General features: G+C 42.1%; 1 protein-coding gene across 2 annotated transcripts in view; it reads right to left on the bottom strand.

Moving 5' to 3' along the window:
• Nucleotides 1–23,056, bottom strand: part of LOC120536793 (synaptogyrin-1-like) — a 75,261-nt gene extending 52,205 nt beyond the window's left edge. The window contains exon 1 of one of the 2 annotated variants that reach the window (XM_039765285.1): nt 22,637–23,053. In XM_039765285.1, coding sequence (XP_039621219.1) covers nt 22,637–22,735 — 99 coding nt within the window. In that variant the 5' untranslated portion in view covers nt 22,736–23,053. Of the gene's footprint in view, nt 1–22,636 lie in introns of both variants that reach the window. The other variant, XM_039765286.1, reaches the window with a different exon arrangement.
• Between the last annotated feature and the right edge of the window lie 11 nt (nt 23,057–23,067).

Consider the following 23,067-nt stretch of genomic DNA (forward strand, 5'->3'; position numbering starts at 1 on the left):
GCAGAGAATGTCAGAGAGAGAGCGCGAGATAAGAAAAGCAAACAATCAAAAAATCAATACGTGCTTTTAAGTATGCAGAAGCACCGCAATAAAGCGGCGTCCGTGTCCTCTGTGCAAACAGCCCCTCCGTCAGGCAGAGAGAACGTCAGAGAGAGACACAGAGAGAAGCAAACAATCCAGCACCACGCAGGAAGCACATCTTATATCATTGAGAAGTTTTATTTAATATGTAATACATGCTCTGATTGGGTAGCTTCTAAGCCATCCGCCAATAGCGTCCCTTGTATGAAATCAACTGGGCAAACAAACTGAGGAAGCGTGTACCATAAATTAAAAGACACAGTGTCCGCAGAAATTGGTGAACCAGCGAAAAGTCCGTGATATATATTTCGATATGCTTACATTTAAAATCCGCGATAGAGTGAAGCCGCGAAAGTCGAAGCGCGATATAACGAGGGATGACTGTATTGTAAAGTTTGAATGCTGTATACCTGTGTAAAAAGTAAATCATTTACGCCGGTAATAATGAAAAATGCAGAGCCCCGTGAAAATGAGATTGGAAATAACTCAGTTGACAGCCTCTTATCGACGTTTATTACTTAAATGTTTAATCTGTTCAGTAAGGAGGAGTGCAATCCGCTGTAAAATTAATAACACGGCACATACGGAAGTGTATGGATAAAGAATGCAGGTGAGCTCACAATATTACAGGACCGAGAGAAACACGAAAGCGACGATACAGAGGCACAAATGTTGTTTGGTATAGGGGCGGCACGGTGGTGCAGTGGGTAGCGCTGCTGCCTCGCAGGAAGGGTTCGCTTCCCGGGTCCTCCCTGTGTGGAGTTTCCATGTTCTCCCCGTGTCTGCGTGGGTTTCCTCCCACAGTCCAAAGACATGCAGGTTAGGTGGTGCATTGGCAATCCTAAATTATCCCGTGTGTGTGCCCTGCGGTGGGCTGGCGCCCTGCCCGGAGTTTGTTTCCTGCCTTGCGCCCTGTGTTGGCTGGGATTGGCTCCAGCAGACCCCCCCGTGACCCTGTAGTTAGGATATAGCAGGTTGGATAATGGATGGATTGTTTGGTATAAGATGTTCTCCGATTCCGGTGCATTGCTTAAAATCACTACTCCTGTGAAAAGAACATACGGTTCGCATTAAATGAGTTTTCACATTTGCTTTGCTTTTATTTAAAAACTAGCTGTGTAAGCCTGTTCTGTAAAAAGCCCAGGGTCCTAGAAATTATTGATATCATCAGGAAAAAAAAAAAAAAAAAAACTGAAATGTAGAGATGGCAGGTAATTAAAAAGGATCTACTCACTCCTTAGCAGCTAAGCCACTTTGTTGTTCTTCTGATGTTTCATTTTGCCGACATGTTCGCCACACTTGTGTTATTAGCAGCTAAGCGAGTTTCTGTTTCCTCGGAGGCGGAGCCCTTACCCCGACTCCACCTCTCACTTCCGGGCCGGACAGACAGACAGACAGACAGACAGACTTCCACGTGTAGACGTTTATATATAAGACAAGACAGCCATCGCCGGTTCTGAAGACTGTTACTTTCAACTATAATCAGCACATTAAATTGACACGGGCCACAATTTGCTTTGTTTTCATTAATTCCTTTCTTTTTTCTATGTAGTGAACACACAACCAGAAATTTGCCTGCAGTGACAGTTTAGAACAGGGGGTCCCCAAATCCGGTCCTGGAGGTCCCCAGTGGCTGCAGGTTTTCATTCTAACCCTTTCCTTAATTAGTGCACAGTTTTTGCTCCTAATTGACTTTAGAATTGATTATAATTGACTTGTTCCTCTGAATTACTTCATTTCTTTTCTTAAATGGCACCCAAACAGAACAGAAATGTGAAGTGAGTGAGCCAACAAAAGACCAACTAAGTCGGGGCCTCAAACTCCAACCAATTTCACTCCAACCAGTTCCTTAATTGGGTGCAGAGTCTTCTAATTAAACCCATTCATTAATTCTATGGCTTGTTGCTGCTCTTATTGGGCAACAGCAGACATTTCTGAAATTGTTGATTTTCTCTTTTCTAAGAGCACTGTTCAAATGTTTTGTGGAGCTAAGCAGATCAACATTCCTGAGATCTTCATCTTTGTTTATTTTCAGATATTGTATGATGGACACAATTTTCTGGTCATGTTTTAGTTCACTTTATATCTCATTATTTTTTGGCTGCTAATTAACGAAAAATAAATAATTAAAGGGTCGGAGTCTTCAAGAACAAGTCAAATAAAATTAGCTCAAAAGAAGTTAATTAGCAGCAAAAACAGGGCACTAATTAAGAAAAGGGTTAGAATGAAAACCTGAGGCCACTTGGGCCATCCAGGACTGGAGTTGGGGACCCCCCGATTTAGAAAGTTCATAGAGTGCATGGATATATGATTTTCACAGGGCTACGAGATTTCACTATGCAAAATGTAGACATACGTTAACCATCATCTGCACTCTCCAAGTATACATTTTCAGTGAATTGGCAGAGTTGGCTCCAATGGGCGGTCCACAGTGGTGGAGTTGACTCAAATGATCAGTCCAAGTAGGTAGGGTATGACTCCAATGGGCGGTCCACAGGGGTGGGGTTAACTCCAGTGGGCAGTCCAAGTAGGCAGGGTATGACTCCAATGGGCGGTCCACAGGGGTGGAGTTGACTCCAGTGGGCAGTCCAAGTAGGCGAGGTTGACTCCAATGGGCGGTCCACAGGGGTGGAGTTGACTCCAGTGGGCAGTAATAAAGTCTTGCTGCAGACCTCCAGAGCTCCGCCCAGTGATGGGATTCTTAAATTGAGTTGAGTTTTACAGGCTCAAATAATGTGAAGTACAGCCTAGTAGTCTGGAACTAGGGACTATAGAGGTTTAGGTCTATATTTAGGTCTGAGATATATTTCAAACATTGAACTTTAAAGAAAGTCTTTTGAAATGCTAAGAGAGGGACAAGTTGTGTTATTCATGAGGCACTTGTGTGGTCAAAAATGCTAGAAATTAACGAGCTGTGTGTGTGTCATTCATAGGACACTGCTGAGGTTCGAAGTGTATGCATATCTATGTATGTGTGTGTTAATCTTAAGGTGCGACAGTAACAAACCTGATGAGTACACTTATCACTGAAGAAAAAAGGAAAAGGATAAGTAGAGGGAAATATCATGCTAATACAAGCAGGCTTTATAAATCTAATATTTCTTTGGTATGCACCTTACACAGTGCAATTAGTCCTTGTTTTTCTTAGGAAAATTAATGGTAATTAATGCTTGGCGAAGAGTTTGAGGTAGAATTTTCTTGTCTCTGGTTTCTATAAACGTTGATAATAAAAGAGGCGCTAACTTAATTAAAATCTATACTAATAAAAGGCAAAGCCCTCACTGACTCACTCACTCACTGACTGACTCGTCACTAATTCTCCAACTTCCCGTGTAGGTAGAAGGCTGAAATTTGGCAGGCTCATTCCTTACAGCTTACTTACAAAAGTTGGGCAGGTTTCATTTCGAAATTCTACGCGTGATGGTCATAACTGGAACCTATTTTTTCATCCATATACTGTAATAGACTTCTGCTCAATGCCCGTGGGAGGCGGAGTTCCACGTAATTTAGTGCCTGCCCATATAAGGCCGTCCATCAGCGGCAATCCAATAGAAACACTGCCGCTAAATATTCACGGGTGAAGGACTGTGCTTATGCAGACGAAGATGAGATGGTCAGGGTGGTGTTTGGCACAAACTTAGTGAAACTGCGAGAGAAACTTAAGTGCCGGGCTAACATTAAATATAGCCGTGGACATCGCACGAGATGGCACCAGCACAGCTGAGAACCTTCGATGCATGTACACCGAGCGGCTCACGTGAAATGACGCAGTGCACAGACAAAAAGCAACAGTTCCAAAGAGTACTGAACAAAAACCGAATTACACAATTGAGAAGGCAGCAAAAAATTATGAAGCGTGTGATACATAGAATCATATTCATAAGTGCAGCTACTGCGGAAACAAAGCACACGGTGGAAAAAATGAATGTCCCGCTAAAGGAAGACAGTGTAAAAAAAAAACCCCGTGCATGCAGTCTGTCACGTCTCAGATAAAGAGGAAGAAGAGCGGTTTATTGATGCAGTAAGAAACGAATCGATAAATGAAACCTGTTATCTTTACAACGATTGACAAACACGGAATGTAACTTGAACACAACACATTGTACAAATAATTGAAAGAAATAATGATAATCAAATCTTTGATGACAGCAACACTCATAACACTCACAAAACAATCACTGTATATTGACAATCATGTTACGTTATTTTTAAAATGTTTCCTTTTTCATAACTTCTTTAACACACTACATCTCCGCTGCGAAGTGCAGGTATTTTGCTATTTTTTTTATAAAATTCAGCAGGGCAACCATCAGGACCTGGTGCTTTCCCGCTCTGAAGTGAGTTTATAGCATCTAGTAATTCCGATACCGTCAAAGGTTTATCAAATTCCTCTGCACTGAGAATACTTGGCTGTGCTATCCGTAATGCATCAAAAAATGCATTAGATCATGTCTCATCTTCTTTAAACTGAGTAGAATATAAGGACTTATAGTAATCTCTAAATGTGTGCATAATATTTTTATGGCCAATGATTTTTGTCTCCATCTGTGTTGGGGATTGCTGAAATTGCATAGCAGATTTGTTGAGCTAACATCTTATCAGCCTTCCCTCCATGTTCATAGCAATGATGTCGCAATTTAAAAATGATTTGTTCAGTTTGTTTTGTTTTCAAGAGGTTGAGTTCCAATTTCAAAGCCTGTCTTTTCCTATAAAGTGCCTCGTTTGGAGACCTGTCATGTTCTTGATCTATTCTAGTAATTTCACGGATTAACTCTGAGGCCTTCTTGGTGTCCCATACAGTCTAACAGAGCTTGAGAAGATCTGCCAGGGAGAATGGGATGAACTGCTCAAATCCAGGTACAGAAGGCTTGAAATGATGGAATTGCTGCCAAAAATGTGATTTTTTTGGTGTGTGCATATTTTTTCCAAATGAGAGGTCTCTGGAGAGCACTTTCAAAAGCCTTTGTCCTCAGGGGTGATAAACATTGGAATAGTGTGGATGGAAGATGAAAATGGAGAATAATGCCCAAGTTTTTAAATGAAAATGTAGCAGTGTGGATGTTGCTTGAGAACAAACCAGGCCTACCCTGGAAGCCTGTAATTTTACTAAAATGAAGAATGCGCATGTGGAGAGCTCCTGGAGCTGTAGTGTACGTTTCATGTAGCGCTGCACTCAGGTGTCAGAAGTGGGTCTTGTGGGTCATTTTAGATTTCCCATGCTGTGTCTGATGCGGTCTTCACCCGAGACTAGCCCACTGGGTAAAATGTAGTGCATTTTTACCCAACTGCTTAGACGGAAACAGAATCAAGACTTCGAAACAGCAGAAATATCTCACATGAAATTTTAGACTTAGCCCGGCAGAATATAGAAGTCAGTGTCCTCCAGTTTTCTTACACTTCAAATTCAGAGGCTATTTAGAACTGCTCTCATTTTAAATTGCTGATCCTTTAGGTTCTTGCAGGAATTACATTTTCCGTTCTTAATTCTGGAGACCTGACTCAGATATCCAATGAGAGCCTTCATGCTCTTCAGATTCATGCTGTTGTAAGTGGATATTTATGAGTTTGCGCTCTCGTCCCGAGGAGGAGATGCAGGAGTTGTTTAAAGCCTATCGCTTTCTCTTGAGGTTGTAATCAGAGCTCTGAGGTGCCCTTGTGCAGCTTTAATTTATCTGTAGGTGGAAAATTGTGCTCCACCGAGACAATACTCTGCACCATCTCTCTTTATTTTTTCTTCATTGTGAAGCCACCACACAGTGGAATCAAAAAATATTCATACCCTGTCACTTTATAAGAACTGGGTATTGACAAGTGTCTGTCTGTTTCCACTTGGGATAGGCTGCATGGAATTAAAAATAATATCCAATAATGGATAGACAGGCACATTTCTAACAGACATATCCAACTGCAACTCAACATCAGCAAGACAAAAGAGCTGGTGGTAGCTAAAAAGCCTTCGAGAACAGTCACCATTCATGAGGAGGATGTGGAAGTGGTGCAGAGCTACAAGTACCTGGGGTTTCCACATAAAACGACAAACTGGACTGGTCTGACAACACAGTGGCATTGGACAAAAAGGGTCAGATCAGACTGGGCTTGCTAAGGAGACTCAGGTCTTTGGATGTGTGCAGCAAGCTGCTGGAAATGTTCTACCAGTCCATAATAGCCACTGTGGTGTTCTGCGCAGTGGTCCCTTAGGGAAGCAACTTGAACAAATTTATCAGGAAAGCCTGCTAACCCTGGACACACTGGAAAAGGGGAGGGTGACAAAAATCGGATGCCATCATGAAAAATCCCCTCACGGAGACGCTGTCTTGGAGCACTTTTAGCCAGAATGTCATTCCAGCACAAGAAGAACTTCTGAGGGTCCTTTTCTGCCCATTTCTATCTGGCAATTCAATACTTCCTCCTGACATACTCTAAATTAGTTTTAAAATACATGCACAATAAACATTTATTTATTTATTGATTGATTGATTGGCTGTATTTGTCCTGTATCCTTGTTTTTTTACGTTTCAGCTGATGAATACATCCAAATTTCTCAGTGGGAAATCCCATTTGCTTTAACTCTCCTTGACATGTTTCTAGAACTTCATTGGAGTCCTCCTGTGGCAAATTGACATTTAGAAAAGCACCCATGTACCTGTTGTGACGGAAGGGCAGGGCCATTACCCGGCTGGGATGTCCGCTGGGTGGAAGGACCGAGGGAGAGACCATGTTGGAGTCACTATCATCCCCAAGAAACTAGAAGGCAGCTCCCTGGGTTGGTACAGCATCATGCATCCCCGCAGGGCATGCCGGGAGTTGTAGTTTAGAGCAGCCCTGTTGGGCTCAGTGGGTACTGCCAAGGGGTGCTTCAGGTTCAGCCGAGTCCTTAGAGGAACCGCTTCCACCACACCCGGAAGAAGAGGCAAGAAACGCTGGGATCACTTCCGGGTGCACTATAAAAGGAGTCGTCTCACAACCAGTCAAAGAGCCAGAGTTGGGAGGTGGAGGACAAAGCTTGCGGGAGGAGGAGTGGAGACTGAGACAGAGAAATAAGAAAGGACTGTGTGACATTTGGTGCTTTGTACTGCATTGAGTGTAGTAGGTGAGGCGCGGTTAGGAGCCCGCACTGATACAGTGCATTGTCGCACCCACCACACGACAAACCACCTCAGGATCCAGATTAGGACCCGAGTGCAGTCATGCAACGGGTGATACCTCAGCACCACATAGTTCAGATGGAGTGGAACAGTGGGAGGGTTTTCCCCACGGTTTGTGTCAAGGTTTAGGGAGCAGTATCACCGCTGGAATTCCGCAATGTGTCTAGGTCCCCAAGTCACACTGCATGTCAGGACACAAACCAAACCATGAACTCCAAAGAACTCTAAGGAACTCTCTGTACACCTCCATGATCAAATTGTGGTGAGGCAAAGATCCATGCAAGTGTATACAACCATTTCTAAAGCTTTGGGTGTTTCTAGGAGTACTGGGGCATCAATAATTGTGAAATGGAAGAAGTTTGGAACCACCAAGACTCCACCTAGAGTTGGCCATCCGGCCAAACTGAGCAACTGGGCAAGAAGGGTCTTGGTCAGGGAGGTGACCAATAACCCAATGCTTGCTCTAACAGAACATCAGAACTCTTCTACTAAGATGGGAGAACTTTGTCACAAAGACGACCACCTAAGCAGCACTCCCTGAATCAGGCTTTTATGGGAGTGCTTCTAAAACTTTTGTTTTTTCCTCATGATCCACTTTTGCCCTTCTTCGTATCTTCAAGACCCAATCCATGATGATCATCATGTCAGAGTGGGTTCCCCTTTGGAGAATCACTACCAACAGTTAGGAGGAATGTTGATTGCTTCCCATGAGGACCCATTGTGAGACACTTTGCAAGCCGTACGTGACCCTTTCCTATTGAGTACAATAGTATGTCATGCCTTTGAATGACCCAAAAGAAGCCAACCCTCATGGCTTAAGAAACTATAATTTAAGCTAAGTGTCTACCTTTAATAAATCCGGTTTGGTCTTGAAATATTACCGAAGGGAACACTTTCTCTGTTCTTCTAGTTAGAACTTTGGAAAGTATCTTAACATCATTATTCAGAACTGAGACTGGTCTGTATGGTGCACATTGTAAACATTGTAATACAGTAAGTCCTTATTTTTCTTAGGAAAAATGGTAATTAATGCTTGGCAAAACGTTTGAAGTAGAATTTTCTTGTAAATGGCTTTTATAAAGGTTACTAATAAAAGAGGAGCTAACTTAATGGAAACATTTTTATAAAATTCATCAGGGTAGCCATCAGGGCCTGGTGCTTTCCCACTCTGAACTGAGCTTATAGCATCTAGCAATTCTGATAAAGTCAGAGGTTTATCCAATTCCTCTGTACTGTTAATATCTGGCTGTGGTATCCATAATGTATCAAAAAATGCATTCGATTGTGTCTTATATTCTTTAAACCAAGTAGAATATAAGGACTTATGGTAGTCTCTAAATGTGTGCATTATATTTTTATGGACAATGATTATATCTCCTCCTGTGTTGGCGATTACTGATATTGCATTGTGAACTTCCTGCTTGTGGATTTGTTGAGCTAAGATCTTATTGGCCTTCCCTCCGTGTTGATAGTAGTGATGTCGCAATTTAAAAGTGAATTGTTCAGTTTATTTTTTTTTTCCAAGAGGTTGAGTTCCAATGCAAATCGTGTCTTTTCCTATAAAGTGCCTCATTTGGTAACCTGTCGTGTTCTTGATCTATTCTATTAATTTCACTGATTAACTCTGAGGCCTTCTTGGTTTCCCATTCAGCCTAACGGAGCTTGAGAAGATCTGCCAGGAAGAACGGGATGAACTGCACAAATCAGATATGGAAGGCTTGAAAAGATGGAATTGCTGCCAAAGAGTCTTCTACCAAGTGCTGAATTAAGGGTCTATTTACGTACATGAAGGAGAGATTTCAGTTTCTGATTTTACAATATTTGCAGACCTTTCTAAAAATGTGTTTTTACTTTGTCCTTATGGGTTACTGAATGTAGAATGATAGGCAAAAATGGCAAATATATCCATGTAAAATTAAACCTACCGCACAATAAAGTGTGTGGAAAACGAAGGGGTCAAAATACTTTCTGATTCCACTGCAGCTGAAGCAAAATGTCACGGATCGCCTTAAGAAGTATGATTCCTCCCATTCTAGGATATAATGCTTTACAGCCCAAAGATCAAAGCAAACTAATCTGTAGGGAGATAAATGTCAAGTACGCGGTCACGGAATTAAAAGGGGGTAAAAAAAAAAAAAATCTATGCATGACCTTCAGGGAAAGATCCTAAATGGAGGCTGTTGAGATTCTGCAAGGAAATGAAAAATTGCTGGATGGAATCAAATCTTAAGTGGTTGGTGTGTCATGGTGACCGAGAGATAAGAACAGAGCATAAGAAGCTTCATAAATGAGAAGAAAAGATCAAACTTGGGTGCTTAGCTAAATGCTAAGTGGTCCAAAAATCTCATCCAGAAGCTTTAGAAGGACACAAGGTGTCAAAACAAACTGCTCTAGGAATCAATTACTATGATAGAGCAAAGAAATTTATACACGGTGGTCTTATAGTCAATGTCGTGATAGGTCCACAGAGGAGAAACGAGTTGGAACATGGAGGTCCAGTACAATCAAGCCAAGCCGTACAAACTCCATTTTGTAGGTAAACATTGTAAAATGAGTATAATGTACTAAAGGAACACTTCACCAGTGGCATAGCTTGAGTTCATGCCACTTCAATTTGCTGCCCTCCAACATATCTGAATATGTTAACCTACTTAAATAGCAAATTAAAATGATGTATAAAGAAAAATTAAGATAAATTGTGCATAGATGTATTTGTATATAAAGAAACAGCAATACTTTTCAATCCATCAATTATCCAACCCGCTATATCCTAACTACAGGGTCACGGGGTCTGATCAACAGTCCCTTGCGGTTCATTGAATGTGCTGGTGTGTTTTCTGGCAATGTAGTGCTCCTTCCCGATTATTGATTTGCTGGATGTTGATCTCCGTGTTCTATTTTTTGATGATTCTTGGGACTTGCTTGCCATTGGACTGTCTATTTGTAGAAGGGTCATTCTGCATTTATTTTTTTTCTGCTCGAGTGAAGTGTATAGCATTCATATGATTGTAAATCTTTTACTTATAAAGATTCCGCGTTTGCCCATTTGTTACTAGCCAGGGTTTGACAGTCCCCCCCCAACCCCCTGCTCTAGTGGTCATTTTAGGTTATCTTTGGGACGTTTTGTGCTTAGGAACCTCAGTGCTTGGCCTGGACTCGATGGATCATGGTTGTATTCCATAAAGAGACACTGGGTACTAAGGGCGGCATCAACATACATCTGAATAAAAAGGAACTCAATCGGGGAAAATAAATTCGTCACTGAAGAAATAATAAGAACATCAGGAATTCAACGTTATGGCTGTTGGATCCTTATAACTTAGCCTCAGCATACATCGACGGTACGTTTCAAAATTACTCTATTTTCACTCCCCCACCCATTATAAGAAGATGAATATAGATGTTACTATAACATGGGATATTTTATAGAATTTTGGAGATAAAAGTTATGCTTTTCGACAATTGGGTCCAGTTGTCAGGAAAGTGAATATCTGGGGCATGGCAATCTCGATCAACATCATTCCTGATCGACATCTTAGGGTAATGAAGATTACTGACAAGACAGAGAATGTTACACATGGAGGGCAACCTTCTGACTCACGAGTTCTTCCCAAGCATGTGCTACCAACCCATGCAGAGAGGGGGCAGTACTGCTAACTGTCTGGTCTTCTTTTCCTTCCACCGTGCAGAGAAACCGCTCAGTGAGGGCAACTGACTCCACCCCTTCAGGTCATTGGACCATAAAAGAGAGAACCCCCCCACCCATACGGAAGGAGGTGTCACTTTGTTGTTCAAGCAACCTAAGAAGAGGAGCTCCACGGCTTATTTACCAAGCTAGCCCGAGTGTTACGGTGGCTACACAGGGCGCAAGGCAGGAAACAAACCCTGGGCAGGATGCCAGCCCACCGCAGATCATGCATTGTGCTAGCTTAAAATTCTTCAGGTGAAACGGGGAGAGCCCAAAAAAAATTTGCCACAGTATCAGCCTGTGATTCCCTCAGATGACCACACGTTTAATCAAATTCGCTTGTCAGAAGAGTAAAATTGAGCACTACTTGTACAGGATACGGGAGTGAGGGTCTGTGATCAGGGACTCGGATGGGAGCTAATCGAAGCTTAGGAAACTGACAGGATCAAGTTAAGAAATGGAGAATTGTCAGGACCCATTTGTCTTAGTTATTAGGTTTAGGGGTGTCACCTTGGAGATCGGATAGTCATGTGATCCAACGGAACAACAGTTTTGAGTCCAGATATCAGGAATGATGTCCGTCCAGAGCAATGACAGGACCGTGTCACAAGCTGCCGATTTATATTTAGTGTCCTGTAATGTTAACTTTCTCATCATGCAAGTATAAAAGCTGCAATTGTTTGTGTAAATGCTTCAAAAGTGTGATGTTCTGGAAAGGAATAGTCCAAAAATACTCCCGTCCCCAAAGGAAATGACAAACAATATGCAGATGGCAGGCTGTTACACCAAGCTAAGTTTCGACTGAAAATAAAGTCCCTTGAGCGTCAAACAGCAGCATAAGCGAATTCTCTGTGATTAATAAATAAAACAGATCACAAGGACGTTCCACATTTTAATCTTCGAACCCTCATAAAACTGTACAGTCCTTCCAAAAAACGGCTTGTTTTTGGAAAAATCTTGAAAGCAAATTGATGGCTCACGTACTGTAATAGGTGCGTCATGTGTGCACAAAATTGATTTTTTAAAGCAAACAGATATACCTGAACGCTCGCTGTGCTAACCGTCTATGATGAATTTGCTGTGGACCAATTAGAATGGTTTTTATGGTTTTTCATTCCAACAGATGGCGCATCCCAAACCATTAGACTACTTTTATGTATCCCATACCAAAAGTCATATAACAGAGACATAGCAACCAGATGGACACACAGATTCAAAAACATACACACACTTATTCTTTTATGAAGGTTGATAGGGGCTCCTGAAGAACCTTTAATAATAATAATTCATTCTTTACACTTATATAGTGCTTTTCTCACTACTCAAAATGATTTCCACGCAGGGAGGACCCAAAAAGCGAACCCATCTACCACCTTTTGTAAAACACATTCCAAATCTCTGGACAGGGCTTAGAGCCGTTGCCTCACAAATCACATATCCAGGGTTTGAACCCCATGTCCCGTATCTCCATGGATTTTCCTCCAACACCTAAGATGATATGCATGGTAGGTGGAATGGAGGCTCTACCTTGACTCCACTCTGGATATACACTCACCTAAAGGATTATTAGGAACACCTGTTCAATTTCTCATGAATGCAATTATCTAATCAACCAATCACATGGCAGTTGCTTCAATGCATTTAGGGGTGTGGTCCTGGTCAAGACAATCTCCTGAACACCAAACTGAATGTCAAAATGGGAAAGAAAGGTGATTTAAGCAATTTTGAGCGTGGCATGATTGTTGGTGCCAGACGGGCCGGTCTGAGTATTTCACAATCTGCTCAGTTACTGGGATTTTCACGCATAACCATTTCTAGGGTTTATAAAGAATGGTTTGAAAAGGGAAAAACATCCAGTATGCGGCAGTCCTGTGGGCGGAAATGCCTTGTTGATGCTAGAGGTCAGAGGAGAATGGGCGACTGATTCAAGCTGATAGAAGAGCAACTTTGACTGAAATAACCACTCGTTACAACCGAGGTATGCAGCAAAGCATTTGTGAAGCCACAACACGCACAACCTTGAGGCGGATGGGCTACAACAGCAGAAGACCCCACCGGGTACCACTCATCTCCACTACAAATAGGAAAAAGAGGCTACAATTTGCACGAGCTCACCAAAATTGGACAGCTGAAAAATGTTGCCTGGTCTGATGAGTCTCCATTTCTGTAGAGACATTCAAATGGTAGAGTCAGAATTTGGCGTAAACAGAATGAGAACATGGATCCATCATGCCTTGTTACCACTCTGCAGGCTGGTGGTGGTGGTGTAATGGTGTGGGAGATGTTTTCTTGGCACACTTTAGGCCCCTTAGTGCCAATTGGGCATCGTTTAAATTCCACAGGCTACCTGAGCATTGTTTCCGACCATGTCCATCCCTTCATGACCACCCTGTACCCATCCTCTGATGGCTACTTCCAGCAGGATAATGCACCATGTCACAAAGCTCGAATCATTTCAAATTGGTTTCTTGAACATGACAATGAGTTCACTGTACTAAAATGGCCCCCACAGTCACCAGATCTCAACCCAATAGAGCATCTTTGGGATGTGGTGGAACGGGAGCTTCGTGCCCTGGATGTGCATCCCACAAATCTCCATCAACTGCAAGATGCTATCCTATCAATATGGGCCAACATTTCTAAAGAATGCTTTCAGCACCTTGTTGAATCAATGCCACGTAGAATTAAGGCAGTTCTGAAGGCGAAAGGGGGTCAAACACCGTATTAGTATGGTGGTCCTAATAATCCTTTAGGTGAGTGTATGTGTGCATTGTGACAAACTGAGGACATTATCCCACTTTGCAGTCTGCGTTGTTGGGACAGACTTCAGCATCCCCATTAGCTTGATTATGTGGTTTTGATTGTTGTGTTTTTTCAATTAAATAAAAATCACCCCCTTCAGCTGCACACTCCAGTGCCCTAGTAGTAGCCCAGTGGTAAACCAGCCTGATGTCTCCAAATTAAGACTCTACTGGGCCATTTTGTACATAAGCAGTAGTTTTAGACCTGAAGTGACGCTACCTCACGAGTGTAGCACACACTAAGCACACAAACCCCTAATCTTAGCTACCCTCCCAAACTTGCTGGTCTAGAACTGCTGCTCTATACCCAGAGTGTCGTCTGCTCCTCGGTCTCTCCAACCTCATTTTATTTCCATGACTTCTGCAGCTGGATATTGCATCTTTTTGTTGCTACAAATGTTTGTCGTGCGCCATCTGTTGGAATGACAGAGATATAGAAACGGGACGGACACACAGTCGCTTGTAATTTTCTGAAGATTGGTGTTTGTATATGTTGTGGCATGCGGCTGGGGGTGGAGCCCAGGAGGACCGGAGGAGGGCTTGTGCCTCCTCCAGACCACGAGAGGGCAACCGCCCTGGTTGTGTTGGGGGGCATGGGTAGAGGGCATGGAAGCCCAACCCTGTAGGGGACCGTGGTAACCGCCAGGCGGCGCCCCGGTGCCTGAAGAACCCTGGACCTCAGAACTTACACCACATTCGGAAGTGCTGGGGGGGAAGAGGACTGGGAACACCTGGAGGGCTTCCTGGTGCGTAGCCGGCACTTCCGCCACACGGAGGTGTGTCTGCGGGGGATTGCCGGAGAAGCAGCTGGAGCCCATCCAGGTGGGTATTTAAGGGGCCGCTTCCCTTCCGTCATCAGCAAGAGTCGGGTGGAAGAGGACGGAGCTAGAGAGAGGAGTGGAGGCGGCCAGAGGGAAGGCAATTGTGACTGCGAGGTCTGGACTTTGGGGGATCGGTGCTGGAGGCACTGGGTGTGCACAAGTGATTTGTAAATAGTGTATATAAAATAAATGAGTGTGTTGGGTGAACAAACAAACAATCTCCGTCTGTCTGTGTCCGGGTCCAGTTCCACAATGTTCACACATTGTGATGGACTGACGTCACATTCAGGGATTGTTCCTGTCTTGTGCCCGATTCTTGCTGGCTTAGGCTCCAGTTTTCTTGTGACCTTATGGCTGAATAAGCAAGTTTTAAAGAAATGAATGGATGGATTTATAGAGATAAATATATTAAATACACTGAACACAGTGCGCGCACATGCACATATATAAAAAGAGACCCTCTGCCAAAAGCAATTAAGACGAAGCCAACTCTCATCCACATATGCTTGTTGCAACCCATTCTTCTGTGCCTAAGCCAGACGGCACATACTGTTTATTTTATGTCTATGACAAAGTGACAAATGAACACAAAAAAAAAAAAATTAACAAACGTAAAGCCTAAAATACTTCATCTTATGGCTTTTTTGTGCAGATTTTTAGAGTGTTGGCGTTTTCCGATTTCCGAGCCGATGCTGTAGCTTAAACTGTTGGACATCTGTGTGTTACTGTAACCGGCTGCCAGAAAATACGGTTTATAAGTGACATATTTGTATCCGACACTTGAAAATGTGAGAACAAAGCATCAGGGCAGAAAAGCTTCATTAGCACAGGATTTGTAGTCACTTCAATGCACATGACAGACAGCTAGTTAGAAAGATCCCAGAGTTAAATTTATACTTCAAGTACACACAGTGTATGAGAATAGTGTTTCTATATGCACTATGAAACACTAAGACTTCATTTAACAATTTAACAGAGAGAGAAAGAGAGAGCTACTTTAATAAAAGCATAAGCATCTGTGTGTCCGTTTGTGTATCCACAATGTCTCTATCATTTCAACAGATGGTGCATCAATACCAGTCATTGCATTTGTTATTCCAATAGATGGCACATCACAAACATGAGCACCACTTTTATGAATCCCATACCAAATGGCATATATCAGAGACATATGCATTGCATTTGTCATTCCAACAGATGGCGCATCATAATCATCAACACTGCTTTTATGAATCCCATACCAAACAGCAAAAACAGAGGCATATGCATTGCAATTGTCATTCTACCAGAAAGGGGCATCACATTTGTAGTAATGCATTTTATTACTGCATGAATTTCAAAATATATTCCAATAGGTGGTGCACAGCAAATGTTAACGGAGGCCAACATTGATTGCTTAGACTTCCACCCATCCTAGACAGGTAGCACAGCCAGTCCACCTTAATAAAGGGGGAATGTTTGTATCTGTGCTTCCATCCGATTGCTACGTCCCTGTCATTCCAAAAGATGGTACAGCACAAATATTTCTATTAATGCATTTCACTAGAGGAAGGTTTGTGACGTGCCATCTATTGGAATGACAAATGTGATGCATTTAATTATTACACGCATTACAAAACACTAATAAATGGTAAATTGCAAACGTTAATGTCGAGATATGGACTGATTAGTTGAATTTCAGCCCATCTTTGATGCGCAGCACAGCTAGTCCACCTTAATAAAACGTATCTGTCTGGTTGCTGTGTCTCTGTTATTCCAACAGATGGCACGTCACAAACATTTTAGTAATAAAATGCATTGCATTTGATATTACAATACATGGCACATTACAAACATTAACACTGCTTTTTCTAACCCCATAACAATTGGCACATCACAGAGACATATAAAATGTATCTGTCACTCTGATACAAACATTTGTATGAATGCATTTTATTTTCACAAGATTTGTGATATGCCATCTGTTGGAATGAAAAATGCATTGTATTAAATTACTACTTACATTAAAAAATACATTCCAACAGATGGTGCACTGCAAACATTAACATTGAAGTCTAAGTTGATTAGGTAAATTTAAACCCATCATAGATGAGTAGAACAGTTAGTCCAGCTTAATAAAAGGATAAGTGTCCGTGAGTCTGCCTAGTTGCTTTGTCTGTCATTCCAACAGATGGTGCAAACATTTTAGTAATAAAATACATTGCATTGGTTATTCCAAGCGATGGCACGTCACAAACAATAACTCTTCATTTACTAATCTCACACCAAATGGCACATATCAGAGACGTATGCATTGCATTTGTTATTCTAACAGATGGCACATCACAAACATTTGTATTAATGCAATTAATCATGACAATATTTGTGATGCACCATCTGTTGGAATAACAAATGCAATGGATCACAAAATTTTCAAAAGATGGTGCACTACAGATGTTAACGCTGAGGTTTACGTCGATTACTGCAGTTTCATCCCGTCTTAGACAGGTGGCACAGCTAGCAAAGACAAACCAAAAATGTATACAAAAGCAAATAAATGTTGTTTCCGACTTTGTCTGCTCTTATCCATCCTAGTTGCAAGCAGTCAGACTGCTTCCCATTCAAAATGGGGGGTCAGTTATGTGCAGTGATACATTTGGGGGTGTAAGGAGGGTTCAGATTGACAGATGGAGTGAAGGAAGGATGTTCTGTCACATCAGAGAACGCAGCAAACAGCAAGGAAAGGATCCAGAGATGCGATTAATTCCTCAGCGTGCTGAACAAGGACACGAGAAGACCAGAGATTTGCGCACTCTTAGTTTAGTCAGAAGGCTTTTGTGCAGAATCGTGACTTAGATGAAGATCAGAGCACATTTTATTCGTCATCAATGCAGATGTCCAGGCAGTTCACTTATTTTTCCTTGCAACTAGAATGGATAAGAGCAGACATGCTGCCGATGTCCAGATTCGGATTTGCTAAACCTGTTACCATTTGTTTCTAACACACTCTGATACAATCAGACATTAAAAATTAAACACATACGTGAATGAAAGCGTGTAGGGATGGAGGCGAGTCTTTATCTGCTTCCTCTAAACTCACGAGTGAGCAGGCATTCAACCTCAAACAGACCATCAACGTCAAGACACGGCTGTGCTGCGCTGATAAGCCACAATTAAGGCCGAGGTGGTCTGGGGCTGCCGGTGGCAAAGCGGTTTGCGCTTTTATTAAAGAAGAATTCACATACGGGAGGACATCCACAGTATGTGAAATATTAAATAAACTGGCATTAAAGAATTGAAGACAAAATACACACATCAAGGCTATGGAAGAAGCTACAAGAGATTTGGTTTCCTATCACAAATGTGTTTTATTTTTGTCATTCAATACGATCCTTATAAGCATGCTGATCACGTAATGGCCTACACCAAGAAGGAGACCCTCGCTATCTGCACAGCAGTGCAAAGAGGACGAAAATAGTCCAGACGGGGTGGTGACTTCTTGTGCTGAAGAACCACAAAAGCTTTTTCTCAGACGCCAACATAAGCCAAGGACGAGGTTAACATCCAGCAGACGGCAAGTTAAATTTGCATTAGAATAAATAAATAAGAAACACTTAGAGGTATTTTCCATAACCTGCATGCTAGATCCGTATCTTCTTATAATAACAAACTACTCGCTCATATGCTCAGATCAAGCAGCTACCAAAACTTGATGGATGAATAATAAAAATCTACTGTATATATTAGTGACAGATAGGGGGTGCTGTCGTCCCCTTGAACCCTCAGACCACTCGTCAGACAGCAGGTAAAAGTCCAAATATTATTTATTATAATAATAAAGTGCACAAAGCACCCCCACTCCACAACACTCAATAAATCAATACTACAGTACACAATCCACGCCCAGCAGCTCAGTCACTCTTCCTCCCAACTCGGCTCACTGCTGGGATCTCCCAGATTCCTTTTATAAATCTTAACCTGGAAGTGCTTCTGATTCCCCAGTCCATGCGATTCCCCAGCACTTCCAGGTCAGGTGAAAACTCCTCTTTATCTTCAGCCCGGAAGTACTTTATTTCTTCTGTCCTCGTGACAGGGAATAACTTCCGAGTTATACTGAAAGTATAAATCATTGAGCCTCCCTGCAGCGTCCCCTGGAGGCCCCCATGGTATCCAGCAGGGCTGTGATATAAAACTCCACTGTCCATGATGCCCTGCTGGAACTCGGGGCACCTCCATGTTGGAAGAAGGGCTCCACCTTGTTGCGCTTTTTGTATTGGCCGGGATGAACTGCCTGCCATATACCTCTCTCTCTCTATATATATATCTATATATATATATATATATATATAATCTATATATAGATATATCTCTATCTCTCTCTCTCTCTATATATATATATATATATCTCTATCTATCTCTCTATATATCTCTATATATCTCTATATATATATATATATATATATATATATATATATATATATATATATATATATATATATATATATATATATATATATATATATATATATATATATATATATATATATATCTATATATATATCTATATATATATCTATATATATATCTATATATATATCTATATTATATATATATATATCTCTATCTCTCACACACACAGTATATGAGGGGCAGCATGGTGGCGCAGTGGGTAGCACTGCTGCCTCGCAGTTAGGAGACCTCGGTTTGCTTCCCATGTCCTCCCTGCGTTGAGTTTGCATGTTCTCCCTGTGTCTCCGTGGGTTTCCTCCCGCAGTCCAAAGAATTGCAGGTTAAGTGCATTGGGGATTCTAAAATGTCCCTACTGTAGAGTGTGCTTGGTGGGTGTGTGTGTATGTGTGCCCTGCGGTGGGCTGGCATCCTGCCTATGGGTTTGTTTCCTTCCTTGTGCCCTGTGTTGGCTGGGATTGGCTCCAACAGACCCCGTGACCCTGTAGTTAGGATACAGCGGGTTAGATAATGGATGGATGGATGGTGAATAATGATAACAGTCACCGAGACAGATTACGCCTCTACTTAAAAGTGCCTTGAGCAAGGTAAAGGCACTATATAAATAAAATGTATTATCCATCCATCCACCAACCAACCCATTGTATCCTAACTACAGGGTCACGGGGGTCTGCTGAAGCCAATCGCAACCAACACAGGGCACGAGGCAGGAATCAAACCTCGGGCAGGGTGCCAGTCCACAACAGAAATGTATTATTATTATTAAAAGAAAATTATCCAAAACTATTGTTTCAAAATCAATTAATTGTGTTAGTGAGACATCCAAGAGATTTTTTTTTTATGAATAAAATGTAAAGATCTAAATAACAACAAACAGATAAATGCGATCATTTTAAGTTAGGTCAACTAATGTTGCTAAAAAATATACATTAATTCATTTCTTTGTATTTTCACTGTAAGCTGAGATTTTCTTGATCTGTTATCCTGCTACACCCTTTAAATTAAAATTTGCCAGAGTTGTTCTTCAAAGTGATGCCCAAAGGGAACCAGTTTGGGTTCCAAAAAATCCCACCCACATGAAGGTCCCCGAAAGAACCTTTCATTTATTTAGATCCGTAACAGGCTCCATAAAGCAAATAACCACGAATACAGCAAGTGGTAATAGACGTGTGAAATCCCAATAGCCAGCGACTTCAAACGAGCGCTCCCTGCATACTGGTAGTGTACTGCGAGGTGGCCTACCAAACACTGAACAGTTCAACATATTAGAAAGTTTTTCAAAGCACAAAGAACCAACTTCATGTGCAGAGAAACCTTCCCAAAATATGTATTTTTTGTCCATGGTGAAGCACACAACCCAGTAAAGAACCAGAAAGTGCAATTAAAGAATCAGCAATTTTAAAGGAAATTGGAGCACATCACACCAGTTTTAGCATTGTTACATTGGTTACCCGTGTCATTTAGAGTTTACTTTAAAATATTACTAATGGTAGCCCCCCACTCTTAAAAACAGGGCCATGTTAATGTATGGGCACTGGCGGGGGCCCACGATGTTTCTGATGCCCATGTAAATCTCTGTTTTGCTATCTAAAAAGGGACCTCCAGCTCACTACTTTGACCAGTGAACCTATGATGCTGGGAAGATGGCCCAGCACATAATGGCTCTGTACTGGTTTGTGTGGCTCCACTGCTTGACAAAGAACTACATCACTCTGGGTGGTCTGCAGATAAAACGGGCAAACTGGGTTTTGAAAAGGTGCCTCATATGTGGTCAAAGCAGAAACCTTTAAGGTGGGAACTTTAAATCATTAATTGTTTTTATATTGTTTTGCTGATAGCTTTGTAAACTACTTACTAATCATTCAAACTGTAACCAAATGAATCCATCTGTCCATTTTCTAGACCTGCTCAATGGAAGCAGATAAGGAATCATACAATACAGTAAAGTGCCATTAAAGAGCCAGTATTTGTTAAGAGTGTATTTGGTAATAAAAGGGTTTCCATAATATTTGCAGTATTAATTGTAGTATTAATAAATGCAGCCATAATGCAAAATCTGTCTGGGCTGTTTTTAATTGGGATGAGGTTTAATTAGTCAATGCAAACCTATTGCTCTCTCTCTCAGTCATATGATTGTAATGATACGTCCCACTTTAATACCCAAGACATCCCACTCTCCCCCTTAGTAATGAGCCTCCCAGTCATAAGTGCATCATTATGAGTCCTGGGTGTTTATATGTCTCCATGAATAAGCTGATATTCTATTAATATCTGGCAACAGCCACACACGGCGGTGATTCACAAATGATCGAGCAGTAACATCACCGCTTCCTCCACCAATAACAATAAGCAGCAGCAAAATCCATCATAAAAAAGAAACCCAAAGCGCGCTCTCGTGCAGTTAAGCGTTAAATCTCCCAGTAACCACGCAGCGCTGCTATGTCTCTCTTGAGTCGTGGCTGCAGTTAGGGATTATTGTTTAAGCCTTTGCTTCTTCGTGCAGACTTGTATCGATTCTAACAGAGAAGAAAACAGAGAGCCGCGTTCGTTTGTCTTCTGCACAGTCCGGTCAGATCGGATTGACAGGGCGGGCGGGCGAGGGGTCGGGCGATTACTCAAGAGCAAAGGATCGTGGGGTGTGTGCGCGCTGTCGCGAAGGGGGTGTGGCTAAAATATGATCGCTTCAGATATAAACGAGTAAAACGCGCAGTATTTGTACCGTTAGGTTCCTTAGAGTTTCACCTTGACAACGAGTCTGGCAAAAACCAAAAAAAACTCAAAGACAAATAAAAGGCGTGCGCACTATTCGTATCGATAAATCGTATCTCTAATGCAGTACTTTACATTCGCCTTTATTTTTACTTATGCTTCCCGGGTAAACCCCTTTACGTTCTTATTCACTGCCGTTATTATTTTGTTACCGGTGGTTATTAGGCAAATCTTACAAGCGAATGGTGCTACTTATCTATCCTTCTCCCTTTTCGAATTTCAGCCACACGAAAAACAACCCCGTATTATTTATATTTAAAAACACAAAAGTTATTTTATTACGTTATTACTTCAAACTAAATACCAGAGATTCAGCTGCCCGTAGTTTAAGACAAATCATGTGCCCGAAACCCCCCGCCCCCTTAATACTGTTTTCTTCATTTCTGCTCTCTTGAACTAAATGCGGTACGGATTGGTGATGGTGCTTCTGCGCTCGTATCACCGATTTCCTGCGCCTTTTTTTAAATAAATCCGAAACTGCATCGCACATCTTTATTTCTGAGGAGACCAGTCAGAGGTGACATTGCCCCATGATGAGCACAGACACGCGCACGCGCGCGCACTCTGTGCCTACTGACAGAGCATGGCCGGCTACCGGTGCCAGAAGCTGAACGGAGATAAAGCTGCCCGAGAAACATTCACGGAAAGTGCGGCGGTCTCTCGAATGAGGCGGGATCGGTACATCGCGTGACAGGTGGGCGACAGCTGGGAGGGTTAGGTGCGGCCCAGCGTACCCCTACCTGCCATCATGCCTAAACCCCCTACTGAGAGCGCACCTGCCTTTCAATTCAACATGGAGAATTTTTTAAAAAATTACATAAATAACAATCTATTCAAATACATGCTCGTTTCAATTCGTTGTAAATATTATGCGCATTTACTTACCCATGACACCATTCTTAATATCGTATATGGCTGTCGAAAGAAGGTCTGGGGGTCGAACGCTCCGCCCGCTTTCCCGGCTCCATATGCCATTCCTTCCATTATTGCAGACCGGTTGGTGATACGCAATCTGTCCTTCTTATTGTGTATTTGCCAACGTCTTTGGGTAAAAAAACGCACTAGTGGCTAGTATTAACGGAATCCCGCAACACCGTGCATGCGGTCGCCAGCTCGCTCTCTCTCTCTCCCTCACAAACACACTCTCACCCCTCCCTTCTTGTCCTTCGCTTCTCCGAATCTAATGTCTGAACTGACGATGATAATGGTATTCTAGTCTTTCTACGTAGTGCTCAGCCTCGCAGGAGATTGCTGAGAAGGGTGGAGAATCACAGATGCGCGCACACACAACAGAGGCAGGAAAGTGGGAGGGAGCG

The sequence above is a fragment of the Polypterus senegalus genome, chromosome 10 (genome assembly GCF_016835505.1).
Source record: "Polypterus senegalus isolate Bchr_013 chromosome 10, ASM1683550v1, whole genome shotgun sequence".
NCBI lineage: Eukaryota > Metazoa > Chordata > Cladistia > Polypteriformes > Polypteridae > Polypterus > Polypterus senegalus.